General features: G+C 43.0%; 1 protein-coding gene and 1 long non-coding RNA gene across 5 annotated transcripts in view; one reads left to right on the top strand and one right to left on the bottom strand.

Moving 5' to 3' along the window:
* Positions 1 to 14,965, bottom strand: part of bcas3 (BCAS3 microtubule associated cell migration factor) — an 891,691-nt gene that overhangs the window by 682,296 nt on the left and 194,430 nt on the right. For all 4 annotated transcript variants that reach the window (XM_080210581.1, XM_080210584.1, XM_080210583.1 and 1 more), the window contains exon 12: positions 8,174 to 8,344. In XM_080210581.1, coding sequence (XP_080066707.1) covers positions 8,174 to 8,344 — 171 coding nt within the window. The remainder of the gene's footprint in view (positions 1 to 8,173; positions 8,345 to 14,965) is intronic.
* LOC145357332 (uncharacterized) overlaps positions 776 to 14,965 on the top strand; it is a 76,950-nt gene continuing 62,760 nt past the window's right edge. Inside the window, exon 1 of the long non-coding RNA XR_013889284.1 lies at positions 776 to 1,019. This is a non-coding gene — a long non-coding RNA (uncharacterized LOC145357332). The remainder of the gene's footprint in view (positions 1,020 to 14,965) is intronic.

The following is a 14,965-nucleotide window of genomic DNA, read 5'->3' as shown; positions in this document are numbered from 1 at the left end:
CATTCCATCCGGTCCTGGGGACTTGTCCACAATCAGTCCCTCCAGTCTGTCGAGCACCGCCTCTCTAGTAACAATAATGTCATTGAGACCCTCCAGTCCTACCATCTTTCCATCGCTAACACCCGGCAAATTATTCACGTCCTCCTCCGTGAAGAAATAAAGTGCAGAATGAAACTATGATTGCTGGGTTAGGAGATGCTCGTTTTTTTTGTGTCATTGTAAATAGAATTGTCTGTGTCTGAAGATTGGCTCCAATTCTATCTTTGTACCACCTAGCTGGAGTAGAACAAAGACGTCAAGTCCTAACTGATTCACCCTCTTCTGCTGCCAGGGGTTGAGGCAAATTCTGGAGCACAGCTGCTGACCAAAGTAGGGTTGGCTCATACAAAATCAGCCAGGAGTCAAACTCAATGGAGTCTCGATCGTCTCAAAAACAGAGAGAAGACTGTGGATTAAGTGCCTTTCACCCAAGTTAAGGTTAAACAAAGGAGCGAACCAAAGGAGGAAGAAATGGGAGCATCAGGAGGTAAAGGTGAAAACACAAAAGAAAACAAATTGCATTTGTGATTAAAATAAACAGGTAGCTGTGCCAAAGGAGTTCCAATCTCCTGAGCACAATCATGCTCATAACCGAGGTCAAACATTACTACACAAAGGCTGATGTGATAAGTCAATCCAACTGTGACATTAACTACCATACACCACTGCTTTCAATTGCAGCCCTGCACAAAACACAAACCAGCCCCCTTGCTCAGTCTGACTCATTTATCGGAGACAAAAACGTCTCTTTGACAGAAAGCAGAGCTGCTTTAATGAAGCCGAGGAAGACAATATTACGCTGAGCAGTGAATTCTGCTGCTCTTTTAAGAAGTGCAGCAGTTTTAAGTTACGTCTGTATACCCGGGTGCAATCTGCTGGAGGAAGATTCAAAAAAAAGATCACACTAGGGAGAAGCCACACAGCAATCCCTTGACTGGCAAACTGATGTTTTACTGTTCACATACGGTTAGCAGAACAAGGTGAGCATTCTTTTAATCATGGAACGCTATAAAGCTATTCCAGCCTGCAATGGTCTAAGAGAACTGTCGGTAACATTGTTTAGAAACTCTCAATTGTAATGCCATCCCCACTGCTCTAGTCACTTCAATACCTACAGTGCCCTTTGGAGGTTGGAAATCTAAGTACTGAAATAATACACCTAAGCAACCAAAACAATTAGACAAAGTAATACACTCTAAAAACAGTAGTTTGAACACAATTTACAGCATTTTGCCTTTCCTCAGCTAACAAACCTTCATCATTCCCCCCATAAGACAGCCACTTTCTCACTGCACATTCTCAATAAATGTACCCACGATGTTAAATGGCTTCAGCTCTGAATGAAGACGTGCTTGCACAACCACCTAACAGACTGCCTGATGTACAACAAATGAATGACCTACTTCCAGTATAAGTGTGACATGGAGGGACGGTACAGCACATGAAGACATTTCAAAAGCTTCCATACAGATCACAGAAATCTCTGCACAATAGAAGGCCATTCAGTAAACAGTGCATTTGCCAGCTTCACAATTTCTATCCACTTTAATTTCATTTATCTGTCCTTTCCCTGTATATTCTTCCGTCAAGCATTTCTCTAATTTGTTCTTAAATTTAATGAATAAATCAGCAACTATAGCCACTTGTAACAATACATTCTGTATTTCAATAACTCTCTGCCTGAAAATAATAATTCAATCCTCCCCATTGTGCTTCAAGTACAAATACTAATCTTGTTACTGATTCATCCACTGGTGAAAGTGTCTTGCTGTTTATTTTTTCAAAATTTTGAACATTTCTGTAAATCCCTCCTCAACCTTCCACTGATTAAAGCCTTAGTTTCTCAAGTCTCTCTTCATAACTACATATCCTCTTGTGGCACAGTGGTTAGCACTGCTACCTCACAACATCAGGGACCCAGATTCGATTGCTGGCTTGGGTCACTGTCTGTGTGGAGTTCTCCCCATGTCTACCTGGGTTTCCTCCAGGTGCTCCGGTGTCCTCCCACCGTCTGAAAGGTGTGCTGGTTGGGTGCTCTGACCCAAACAGGCGCCAGAGTGTGGTGATGAGGGGAATTTCACAATAACTTCATTGCAGTGTTAATATAAGCCTTACTTGTGACTAACAAATAGGTAAGTAATAAATAATCCTCCAATCTCTGATATCATTCCAATGAATCTACAATATATACTTTCAATTTCTCTACATAATGATGTGTGCTAATTATGTAAGGATATCAGAGCCTTGGGAAATGTACTGAGCCAATCTCATGCAAACATTCAGCAGCATGCCCTCATTTTGTACTTAATACCTGATATTTGAAACACAGAACTCCATTTTATAGCATCTTCTATGTGCAATCGGCTTTTAAAGTTTAGAAACTCCTTACGTAGATGCTTAGTAGCATGAGAAATTAAAAATTGAGTGCCTGCAGTATATCTGTTGAAGCTGCTTTTGTCGTGTTTGTACTGTTTTGAGTCTCAGTCCTTCCTAATATCAGGCTGTGCACAAGGATATTTCCTCAACTAAACTGAATTGTCTTATAAAAGTAGATTAGGTGGTCGGTGTAGATCCACGAGAAAGAACAAATACTCCTCTATCCAATATAGCTTCAAGAGGTCAGAGGCTAGGAAAATTGCAGCAAGTAACTCACTTCCTGACTCCCTAAAGCCTGTCCATCATCTACAAGGTACAAATCAGGAGTGTGATGGAATACTCCCCATTTGCCTGGATGGCTGCAGCTCCAACAACACACGAAGCTCAACACTATCCAGGACAAAGAAACCGTTTGATTGGCACCCCTTCCACAAACATCCACTCTCTCCACCACTGACACTCAGTAGCAGCAATGTGTACTATCTACAAGACTCACTGCAGCAATTCACCAAAGATCCTTTGGCAACACTATCCAAACCCTTGACCACTTCCATCTAGAAGGACAAAGGCAGCTGGTACCTAGGAACACCACCACCTGAAAGTTCCCCTCCAAGTTATTCACCATCCTGACTTGGAAATACATTGCTGAACCTTCATTGTCACTGGGTTAAAATCCTGGAATGCCCTTCCTAATGGCATTGTGGGTCAACAGTTTGTGGACTGTGGCATTTCAAGAAGGCAGCTCACCACCACCTTCTCAACGGCAACTAGGGATGGGCAATAAATGCTGGCTAGTTAGCGACGCCCATGTCTCACAAATGAATTTAAAAATAGGTTCTGTCTGTCTGACATCTGGTCTACCAGGTTTTGGCATCTCACAGCACTGAAGAGTGGTCAAAACAGATTCCTGAGCTGGACAGTGGATGGCAGCTCATGAATGTATCTCAAATTGGGATAACATTCTCAGCTCAGGACAGATATTAACCATTCAACAGTCAATATTACCACAATATTAAATACCTTACATAGCTGGCTTTTGTTAAACAAAAATTTATTCCAGCATCATTTTTGACGATCTGTTACTGTTGTTGTGCAAGCAAGTGTTGCAGCTAATTTGCACATAACTATAATTGAAGGTGTTGCTTAACGGACGAATATTAGACAGGTCGCTAGGAGAATTCGGTGATTTTCTTCAAATAATGTCATGAGATGTTTTTACATGCAGTGAACAAGGAGACATTTTATTTTAATAACTCATCCGAGAGATTGCATCCCTGACAATGTAACGTTCAATCGGTATTATAATTGACTGTCACCTTGGATTAGATGCTCAACTCCTGCAATGAAACTTACAGCACAAGAGGAGGTATATGGCCAATGTGTCTGTGCTGGCTGAGAAAGCATTTTTCAGTCTCATCCCACTTTCCAATTCTTGGTCTTGTAGGTTACAGCACTTCAAACAAATGTCTGACATGGGACTTGAGACCATAACCTTTTGCCTCAGAGGCAAGACTGTTACCGATTGAACCACGGCTGATCTGGAATGCAACAATAAGTCTGAAAAATATATAGGGGATGACCTTGAGCCCGTGCTCATCATCCAAGAATGACAGTGGGGGCTCAAGATCCAATGGCATCTGGAAGTTGCGAATCTCAACATCAAGATCCGGATTACCCAGACATGAACCTGTCATAGGGATCCCTGCGGGAGCGTAAAGGTAAGTACAACCTGCGGGGGAGAAGGACTTGGCCAGGCAGAGGCTTGGCAATGTCCCTGGCACAGCTCTTTGGCACCATGCCCATGCCAACCTGGCAGTGACAATCTGTGATTGGGAAAGGTGCCAAGGGTGAACTTTAGTGGGAACCTCATTTGGTGGTGGTGGTGGTGGTGGGGGGGTGTTGTTGTTTCCGGCAGCTGACTTCAGTGGGAGTGTGCCCCATTGACTGAGCGAGTGTATGTTGGAGGAAGGTGGTGAATGCCACCTCTAATTGTCAGGGGTGAATGTGGGGAGGGGGATCCTCTAAGAGCTCCGAGGTGGGGTGACAGGTGATTACTATTTTGTCTAATCAAGGTGCCCTTTAAACATGGCACCTGATCTCAGTGCAGCCGGGCTTTGCCAGTGTATTGAGCTCCAGCCCATCCACGTGACAGCAGGAAACACGCCCAGTTGCCTTTTTGCAACAGATCTGAATCTACAGAGAAAACCGGCCCGTTTCTCTGGAGAGAATCACACCATCTTTCTCACCGGAACCAATACACTGCCACTTCTTTGTTAAGATTACCTGAGTTTATGATAAACCAATAATGACAGAGGAAGGCAAGTGAAATTGAAATACTTTATCAAAGAAATCAATGAACTCAAGCCACTCCTTTGACCATGAAGCACACAGGTGTGGTCATACATTCTAACCTTTCACTCCATCAGCCCAATGCATGTTAAACTAACCATGAGCGGCTTAGCTCCATACAGGAGGTCGTCACCAAGGGTAGACAAAATTAGGGAGAAGTGTTTGTTACTAAGTGTTATATCTGACAATAAGCCATGGAATTTGCTCTCTCCACAGACACTGCTTGACCTGCTGAGTATTTGCAGCCTTTTCTGTATTTATTGTGGGTTTCCAGTATTCCAGTGATACTTTATTTTCACATTAGTTCACAATTCTTAAGTTTTGGGAAAGACTGGTAGAACAGAAGAAAGTGCAATGAGTTATGGATCTCAACTGGGAATAGGAAGGAGAGCATACAAAGAGGAGAAAAAGTAGAACAAACTTCAGAAAGATAATAATCACAATAATAAAAATAAAACATTGCCATTCACATAATCATTCGCTTATTAAGTAATCATTGTTACTTTTCTTTACATTGGACTTTCACTGTTAGTAAGTCCCTCTATGTAATCATACATCTGGCTATTCTTCACTGTCAGAATCAGTAAAATGAAGTTCTCAATCCAAGTCATCCTTTGGGCCGAATGGCCTATTCTGTGCTTTCGGGATTCTATGAAAAATTATTCCAGACACAATCTTTCTGAATAAGCATGTAGGAGAGCAGGACACATCATGTGAAATTGGACTTCCAATTGTCTCCAGCCCAAATCAAACTGTTATAAAATAAATTAGCCTTTGTTTGGCAAAGTTTGAACCAATTACACATAAATCTAGCATGAGCACTGAGGCAAGAAACCACACAGATTGGTCAAGTCCCCAAATTAATCCCAATCCAGATGGTGTTACAATTGCCTTCAGCATTGCTGGGCTAGAGATGTGAAAAACATCTGCGAACTGTCTTATTCCTGATCGGTATCCAGTGTTTCCAATTAGAAAATTAATGTGCATTGGTAGCAGGTGAGGACAAGCGTTCGAGCAAGCTCTCCATGCGTCACGTTAGAAAATACTCTACCAATGGGCAGAGTATGGGCGGGTCTTACATGCAATGGGGAAAATCTCTATTGGAATTTGCGGCATCAGTTCATTTGCATATCGTATTGGAGGCCAGAAGTTCAAGTCTTGTAAACGGGAATAAATCTCTGAGAGAGGGAGGAGGGAGAACTTAAAGTCATAGTGGTCACCTGAAGGTGCAATAGGCTCAGAAGGCATTTCCTTCAGCCATTTGTATAAATGTGTTGATGTCTTGCAACGGGTTTCTGCACTTTTTTAACATTTTGGGGTATCAACATCTGACAATATATGAACGCAAGAACTCTGGGAAATGGTGGAAGAACAAGGACGGAAGTAATGGGATGTACCAGCCTTTTTAATAAAATTTATCAAAGGAGAAACAGCCTGCTGGCCTCACAGTGAGCAAGGTCACTTAAGACAGTTAACGGAACCATGTGCAGTTAAGTGGCTAGGGTTCTGAGTTCCACCTTTCTCATGCCCGAGATCAGAGACCAATGACAACCTGACAAGACAGGGCATGGTGAGAAATGTAGAGATGCTGGCGTTGGATTGGGGTGAGCACAACAGGAAGTCTCACAACACCAGATTAAAGTCCAGCAGGTTTATTTGGAATCATGAACTTTCGAAGCACCACTCCTTCATCAGGTGAGTCTTATGGTGAGAAAACACTATGATGACTTCAGCCAGGCTATGGGGTTGGCTTGCTAGAGGATGAACTGCCTGATGAGTCCTAATTGATAGTTAAATCTGGGAGCCTATTTAAAGCAGGTGTGTCAGGCTCTAGGCCTGCATTCAGCAGGGAGCAACTGGAGAGCTGGCTGTATACAGATATATGTAGTAAATAAAGTAACTTGGTGACAGGACTTTTTGCCTCCATGCAATTATTACAAACACCTAACTTCTTTTTTTCACACTGGCACTATGACGCCACCCCTTCACTTTCTAAACCAAATGGCATATTTTCACCCACAGTATACATTGGCTCAAAGGTTCACAAACTCATCCAGCTGGAATTATGATTTGAAACTCTCTTCTTAAGCCCTTTTTTTGCCTATGGCCCCAAGTGGATGCTGGCTAAAACAAAGCTTAATTAATAACATCCTGGGTTCCAATAAGTCAGATAGGCAATTACTGACTTCCCGAGTTTAAATATTTGTTTGGCAGTCAGTTTACTGGAAAGTCTCCACTGCGCACAGCATTAAATGACTAATAAAATCAGGCTAGTGTGTGGAGACGAGCAAGAAACTATGAAAGTCGATGACTGAAATTACTGGAACTAGCAGACTGAAATAGGGCCCACATCTTAAATATTAACTTGTGTATTCTCTCCACTGATACTGATTGACTTGCTGAGTGTTTCCAGCTTTTTTTATGTTTCTTTTAAAGTTTCCATCATCTGCTATGTTTTGCTTTGTGTCAGATAACAGTCACGTAGCTTGTTTTAATGTCTGCAAATCAAACTGCACCATTACTTCATTTCAGTGTTAATGTTAATGTTACTTGTGACTAATAAATATACTTTAACTGTATGCCCATTACGATATACAAGCGCCGACCGCATTAAAGCCTGTTGAGTTAAAGGTGTCTCTACTGCTTTGAACTGGACAGCGTGACTTAGATATTGTTGGTTAAATAATCAGAGAGGATGTTGCAAGAGTTGTCATCCATTTAGTATGGAATAATTTTTGAGTGACCACCTCAGAAATTTCTAATATCATCTATCTCAACCTAATTCAAGCTTCACTTACAAAAGTAAAATCAGACACAGTCTGACTTTTAAACGAGTTTAAAATTTATTTATTAGTGTCACACGCTGGCTGACATTCATACTGCAGTGAAGTTACTGTGAAATCCCCTAATTGCCACACTCTGCACCTGTTCAGGTACACTGAGGGAGAATTTACCATGGCCAATGCACCTAACCAACACGTCTTTCAGACTGTGGGATGAAATCGGAGCACCAGGAGAAAACCCGCACAGACAAGGGGAGAACATGCAGATTCCACACAGTGACCCAAGCTGGCAATGGAACCTGGGTCCCGGCGCTGTGAGGCAGCAGTGCTAACCACTGTGCCACCGCACAGTGATATCTCTCTTATCCACCTACTCTATCTCATGAGGCACTGATGAGTTGTTAAGGTTTGCAATTAATTTTCTTCAACTGCAAAGTGCTCAGAAGAGTTTAAGCTACAACTCCACCCTCTTTCCTGTCACTATCTAATCCTTAGTGTTTCTGATGAGGGGAAAAAAAACTTCCTGTACAACTTATAAGCAGCGCCTGCTTTTGATGAAACCCAAATAATAATCATGTCACAGCAAGAATGCCATAAAATGTCAGGCTTGTGGCTTTTCACGTTACCTGTCCTTCCCCAACTGTCTCGGTATCGATGATTGTGACAACTCCAGGGATGTGTGGGCTACGTCGGGAGGAGCTATGTGTAGAAACCTCGTCCTCAATTGCCCCCGAGGGTAGGCTGCCAGCCAGCCGTCCAACTGCTTCCCCAAACATGGTGAGTCCTGTCTTGAGTGTCTGTATCAATTTCGAAGAGAGACAGAAAAAAGGAAAACAATCAAAACCAGCATCGACCACCACCACCTCCCCCCAACAAGTACAGACACAGAAAACACAGCAGTCTCCAGCCAGGACAAATAAGAATCAATGGGAAACTGTTTTGATTAGCGCTAAAAACTCTAACTGCAGTGATTAGAAAACACATTACAGATGATCAATTAGTAGCTAAGCGTTTGTTTCAATTATTAATGATTTGGCAATTTAAGCAAAGTCTGTTAGTGGGTTGTTGTGAAAGGGTTTCCACAGGCCAACATAAGCGGGCGCCACACAGTATTGACAATAGTACATTTTCAGGAAGCCTGATTAACCTTTTAAATGCCATCAGCTGCTCCCTCCATTAATGCTAATGGTGTTACTCTCACGTAAGCTGTTAGGACTCATTTAGAAGCTATCAGGTAACAGGGGAATACAGAAACAGGCTTCACTGAAGCAATTAACTATCCTAGGGTTAAATCAACCTAAAGCAGATGGAAGCAGCCAAGACAGTAATTAGATCGTGACAGAACTAAAGAGTTTCATGGAATTCTGGACATCATGCAGAAGTCAGAAGGTCACAATAATTGCACGTTTTCTGATTTAGGTGTGAACAATTTCTTAGGCTTGGGAGTCACTGTTTTTTGGTAAATGTGTGCCAACAATGACAACCCAATCGCAATCAATGTCAATTAGCTTCAACTCACGGCCAAAATCACATTTTGTTTGTGCTAGTATACAAAAGATCACCAGTAAATTGGGTGATTGGACAAAAAAAAGGACAAATACAGACGTATAGTTAGACCACAAGAGTGGTTATTTTTGCAATCTGTTCTTTTAAGTCAATGGATATTACTAATTGGTGGACATATGAATTTCTTCCATGTGTTCTTTAGTTGAGAAAGGACAGACTATCTCAAATAATTCACTTACAGACTATTCAGATGAATATACACATACTGTGTGTCTGTATGATGGCTATGAATTGAAGACAGACCACCTCACAAAATGCAGACAAATTCCGTCAATTTAATAGCCTATCCAAGTTCCTCACAATAGTACATGAACAAGTATGTTATCAATATATATAAATATAAAAGTAGGGAGGTCTTGCTGCGGCTGTATAGGGCATTGGTGAGACCGCAGCTGGAGTACTGTGTGCAGTTTTGGGCACCGTACTTACGCAAGGATATTTTGGCCTTGGAGGGAGTGCAGAGGAGGTTTACTAGGCTGATGCCGGAGTTGAGGGGGTTGAGCTATGAGGAGAGGCTGAATAAACTAGGCTTGTACTCGTTAGAGTTTAGAAGAATGAGGGGAGATCTCATTGAGACATATAAGATGATGAATGGGATGGATAGGATAGAGGTGGAGAGACTCTTCCCGCTCAGAAAGGACAGTAGGACTAGGGGGCACAGCCTCAAGATAAAGGGGGGGCGGTTTAGAACGGAGTTGAGGAAGAACTTCTTCACTCAAAGGGTGGTGAATCTCTGGAATTCTCTGCCCGTTGAAGTGGTGGAGCCTACCTCGCTAAATATTTTTAAGACGCGGGTTGATGGGTTTTTGATAAGAGAGGGGATTAAGGGTTAGGGGGAGAGGGCGGGAATGTGGAACTGAGCCACGACAGATCAGCCATGATCTTACTGAATGGCGGGGCAGGCTTGAAGGGCTAGATGGCCTACTCCTGCTCCTATTTCTTATGTTCTTATGCTATCCGCTTACATCTTTAAAACATTGAAGACAATGGCCACAGTCCTCCTCCAGCACTGATTCCATCTCAGGCTCAGTACAGCACAAGGTGAGGTGGATCAAAGCCTGTCTCAGAAGTCTCCCAATCGACATGCCCAATCAAGTGTTGAAACATTAAGTGGGAGTTTGTTGCAACACAAATTAGTCAGGAGGAATAATCAAATCAAATATAATTTTAAAATTGCTTAAAATTCTGAAAAATTAAGAAGTTGCACGGTCAGAATCTGGCAAAAAATATACTGTTGTAATACTGAGAAAAGAAGTGTCACATTTGCTCAATATCGCCAGTCTCAAATGTGAGTTAACTGTTTGTGGTCTCTAGGTGATTCAGAAATGAGTCACATACAGTGGATCAACTGTTACAAATTATTCTTTACAGTTTTTATTTTCAATTTAAAATTAAGGCCGAATTTTAGCGGCACACCCATCCCTGGGTTGTAAGATGGCATCTGAAGCCAACAGAGAATGCTGCTCTCTGAACCTCGCCCACCCCTAAATCGGGGCAAATGTGCCAGTAAAATTAGGATCTAAGTTTTCAAACAACTTTGAAGTAAAATTTAAGCTGCTGTGACTCGCATCCTTTTAGATATATGATGTATACATGGTAAGAAATTTCACAACACCAAGCTTTCAGAGTATTGCTCCTTCACCTGATGAAGTAGCAGCGCTCTGAAAGCTTGTGGCTTATGAATCCAAATAAACCTGTTGGACTTTAACCTGGTGTTGTGAGACTTCTTACTGTGCTTACCCCAGTCCAACACCAGCATCTCCACATCGTGTATATATGGAACAAAGTACTTTCCTTAATACTTAAATATGACATGTAATTAAATAAAATAAAAATGTTTAAACAGAACAATGAGGTGAAAATGTCAATATGGTTAACATTAAAGCTGTGCAGAAAGCAGTGCACCAGGAGATTTTATTTTGCGATAAGGGAAAGAAAATATATCCAGAAATTGAGTAAAGCTGCTATTCTGTGGGGTTAATTTTAAGGAATTATCATCATCTATCAGTACCTCAATTGAAATGTTGGAATGTGACAACTTCCAACTTCTCTGAGTTTTATATTTAAATTATCTCATCGGGGGCAGATGGTGCGGTGCAACAATTGGCATCAGCACTGTGCTTGAGAGAAAAAACACAAGCAGTGAGGGTTCCTGCTCATTTATCCAGTGACTCATGCTGGAAATTTGTGGGCATAGTGGGTAAGAATAGCATCTAATTTGGCTGCAAAATGCTCTGGCAGTCGCATGCTTTGCCAAGACTTGCTGCATAAATTCACGCTTGAAGAATGACCAGTAACCAATTATATTGGAGGATGTTCAGCATCAGCAGTACAGGATCCCAACAAATGTCAAGAGCCAATAAGACATCAGGGAGCCAAACTGCCGGCAAGACAGCCAGGCTCCAAGCTTGTGGACTGACTTTTCAATTATCGCTCTACTTAGAGAGTGACCCATATTCCATTCAGTAGAGCTCAGTTTGTAGATATTCAGGGTGAAATATTAGGAAAGAATCTCTTTCATAAAAATGAGGATTTTCCAAAGAAAAAACAACCGATGCCATTCTGACCTTGTTCTTTTTTTGTGGCTTTTTTTCGTGGAAACACACAATACATTCCACAAGGTGCATAATTCAAGCTTCAAACTTAGTGAAATGTGCAAATTAGGTACAGAAATACAGAACAAAAATTCTGTTAATGACAAGAAATGTAATATACGCAGACAGAACACAAGTCTGGAATTCTCTTTTTATGTAATTATACTCGTCCTTCCTTTCAATTTCTATTTTTTTCCTGACCAAGCAAAGTGGCCAACATCATAGCTACTCATTATCATCTGGCAGTGAAGGTCACAGCCAGCCTTGCCGAACTGATGCCAATGGACAGCATGTACGAATGATCACACCTTATCGGTGGACGGCGGGACTGATGTATGTGGAGAGATTGACTAGGTTAGGATTGTTTTCGCTGGAATTCAGATGAATGAGGGGCAAAATCTCAGAGAGACTTGTAAGGATTTAGGGTAGACCATTTAGGATAGAGGTGAGGAGACATTTCTTCACCCAAAGAATGGTAAGCCTGTGAAATTCATTAGGGCGAATGGGATCAAAGGTTATGGGGAAAAAGCAGAATTAGGTGATTGATTCATGATCGTAATGAATGGCAAAGCAGACTCGAAGGGCCGAATGGCCTCCTCCTGCTCCTATCTTCTATGTTTCAATGACTGTATTAAACCTTCAAAACACAAAGAATTTGAGTCACATTTGCATGTGGAACTCTAAATCCTGTCGGTACTATATATTTTTCCCCGTGAAAATTGTGTGTATGGGATGAAAACTTTAAAAAGCTCATTCAGAGATCAGCTTCTTGAAATAAAGCGTTCAATTCTGGTCGCCACACTACCAGGCGAATGTGGAGGTTTTGCAGAGGGTACAGAAAAGATTTGCCAGGATATTGCCTGTAATGGAGGGCATTAGCTGCGAGGGGAGGTTGGAGAAACTTGGCTTGGTCTCACCAAGCAATGGAGCAATGGAGGTTGAGGGGTGAACTGATAGAAGTCGACAAGATTATGAGGGCATGGACAGGGCGGCTAGTCAGAAGCTTTTTCCCAGGGTGGAAGAGTCAATTACGAGGGGCATGGGTTTAAGGTGGGTGGGTGGTGGTTGCGGGGGGTGTGGGCAAGGTTTAAAAGAGATGTACAAGGCAAGTTTTTTAACGCAGAGGGTGATAGGTGCCTGGGACTCGCTGCTGGGGGTATAGTTCCAAGTTAGCACAGTATGTGACTGGAAAGGAGAATTGCATGGGATGAAAGTTTTAAAAAACTCATCCTGAGACCAGCTTCTAGGAAATGGGGGGATGGGAAGGAGACCAGGGTGGACTTTGTTATCTCACCAGGTAAATGTTATTTACAATTATCCTTCTTTCAATAATTAAATCGTTCCTTGTTTATCCCTAACTCACTCATTTAAACCCACGTCTCTCGCCATTTTTTATTATTTATTCATGGGATGCGAGTGTAGCTAGCAAGCCCAACATTTATTGCATATCCCTTGAGAAAGGGGAATTGCAGATGATGATGTTTCCATGTGTCTGCTGGCCTTGTCCTTCTAGGTGGTCACAGGTTTGGAAGATGCTGTTGAAGGAGGCTTGAGAAGTTACTGCAGTGCATTCTGTAGTGGTGTACACTGCCAACACTGTACACTGGTGATGGAGTGAATTTTCACAGTGTTGGACTGCATACCAATCAAATAAACTGCTTTGTCTCAGATGTTGGAGCTCCATTCATCTAGGCAAGTGAAGAGTGGCCCATCACACTCCTGGCAACTGCTTTGTGGTGGATGGTGGATAGTCTTTGGGACATCAGGAGATGAGCTACTCACCACAGAATTCCCAGGTTCTGACCTGTTATTGTAGTCAATGGGTGGGATTCTCCCAAAAAAAATGTATACATGTTGAATACCAGGGTAAGCCCCGCTGGTTTCTTCAGCACAATTTTCAAAAGAATCTCCCACACTCTGTGCACTGCAGAGTACACTAGCGAGAATCAAATTAAAAATCGGGGGGTGGGACTTATTCCCATTGGAGGGGCTGGCAGCATAGTACTGAGCAGGCTACTGCGCATGCGTCGATCTGTCAGAGCGGAGATTGGTGCGTGCGCAGTAGCCCCGCACTGCCGGCCTCCCAATCGCTGCCCCTAACAATCCCCCCATGGTCTGATCGCTGGCCTCCCAGCCTTCCAGCCGCAACCTTGATCTCTCTAAACACGCTCCCCACCCCACACTTCCTACCTCCTAATTCCACTCCTCCACCAGTAGCCCCAACCACTCCCCCAGTCCTGACACCTCTCCAGTGAGCTGACCACCAACCCCCCCCCCACCCTGATGGTCAGCCTCAATCACTGGCCTCCCTCCCTCTGTCACCAAGCCCAAGTGCAGAGTGACAACAGGACACCCCCCATCTCCATCAATCTCCCCCCAGTGGGCCTGCCCCTTAGGCACCACCCCCATCTGGTCCTGCCCCCTTGGCACTGCCCAATGCTCAAACATTGCCAAGGTGCTCCCTGAGCATTGCCACTTTGCCCCAGGGCAGTGCCAAAGCAGGCTGGCACTGCCAAGCTGGCAATGCCCAGGGAGCATTTCCCCGTTAACCTCGACCTCCTGGGGGGCCTCCACCACTTCCCTTCACTCCAGCAGTGTTGGGTTGCCTGCTGGTCCCAGCTAGTGGGGAGCCATTGCTGGAGTGAAATATTCCTTGGGGGAGAAGGTTCCCCAGCCCCCACAGTATTTACACGGTTGGTTCAATTAACATTCAGATTAATTGTAACCCTCTAGGATGTTGACAGTGGGGAATTTAGGAGTGGTAACCTTGTTAAACAAACAATGGAAGATGGTTAGATTCGCTCCTGTTGGAGAGAGAATGTTAATTGCCACTTAGCCCAAGCCTCAATGGTCTCCAGCTCTTGCAGCTTGCAGCAAAGGACTGCTTCAGTTTCTAAGGAGTTGCAAATTATATTCAACACTGTGCAATTATTAGTGGACCTCCTCACTCTGACCTTGTGATGCAAGGAAGGTTATTGATGAAATAGCTGAAAAATGGTTTGGCTGAGGATACGACCCTGAGGAACTCCTGCACTGAATTCCTAGCCTGAGATAATTGGCCTTCAACAACAATTAGCTCTGCGCAAGGTACAGCTCCAAGCAGTGATGGGTTTTCACCAATTCTCATTGAATTCATTTTTGCTCAGCCCCTTGATACCACACTCAAATACTGCTCAAAGTCAAGGACAATCACTCTCACCTCACTTCTTGAATTCAAAACCTAAATTGAGCATCAGTGAGCTACAAGTCTGCAGGGGA

Source organism: Carcharhinus amblyrhynchos, chromosome 23 (assembly GCF_965287045.1).
Source record: "Carcharhinus amblyrhynchos chromosome 23, sCarAmb.v2.hapA, whole genome shotgun sequence".
Taxonomy (NCBI): Eukaryota; Metazoa; Chordata; class Chondrichthyes; order Carcharhiniformes; family Carcharhinidae; genus Carcharhinus; species Carcharhinus amblyrhynchos.
The sequence above is the reverse complement of the archived record's forward strand: the minus strand, read 5'-3'. Positions and strand labels throughout refer to the sequence as shown.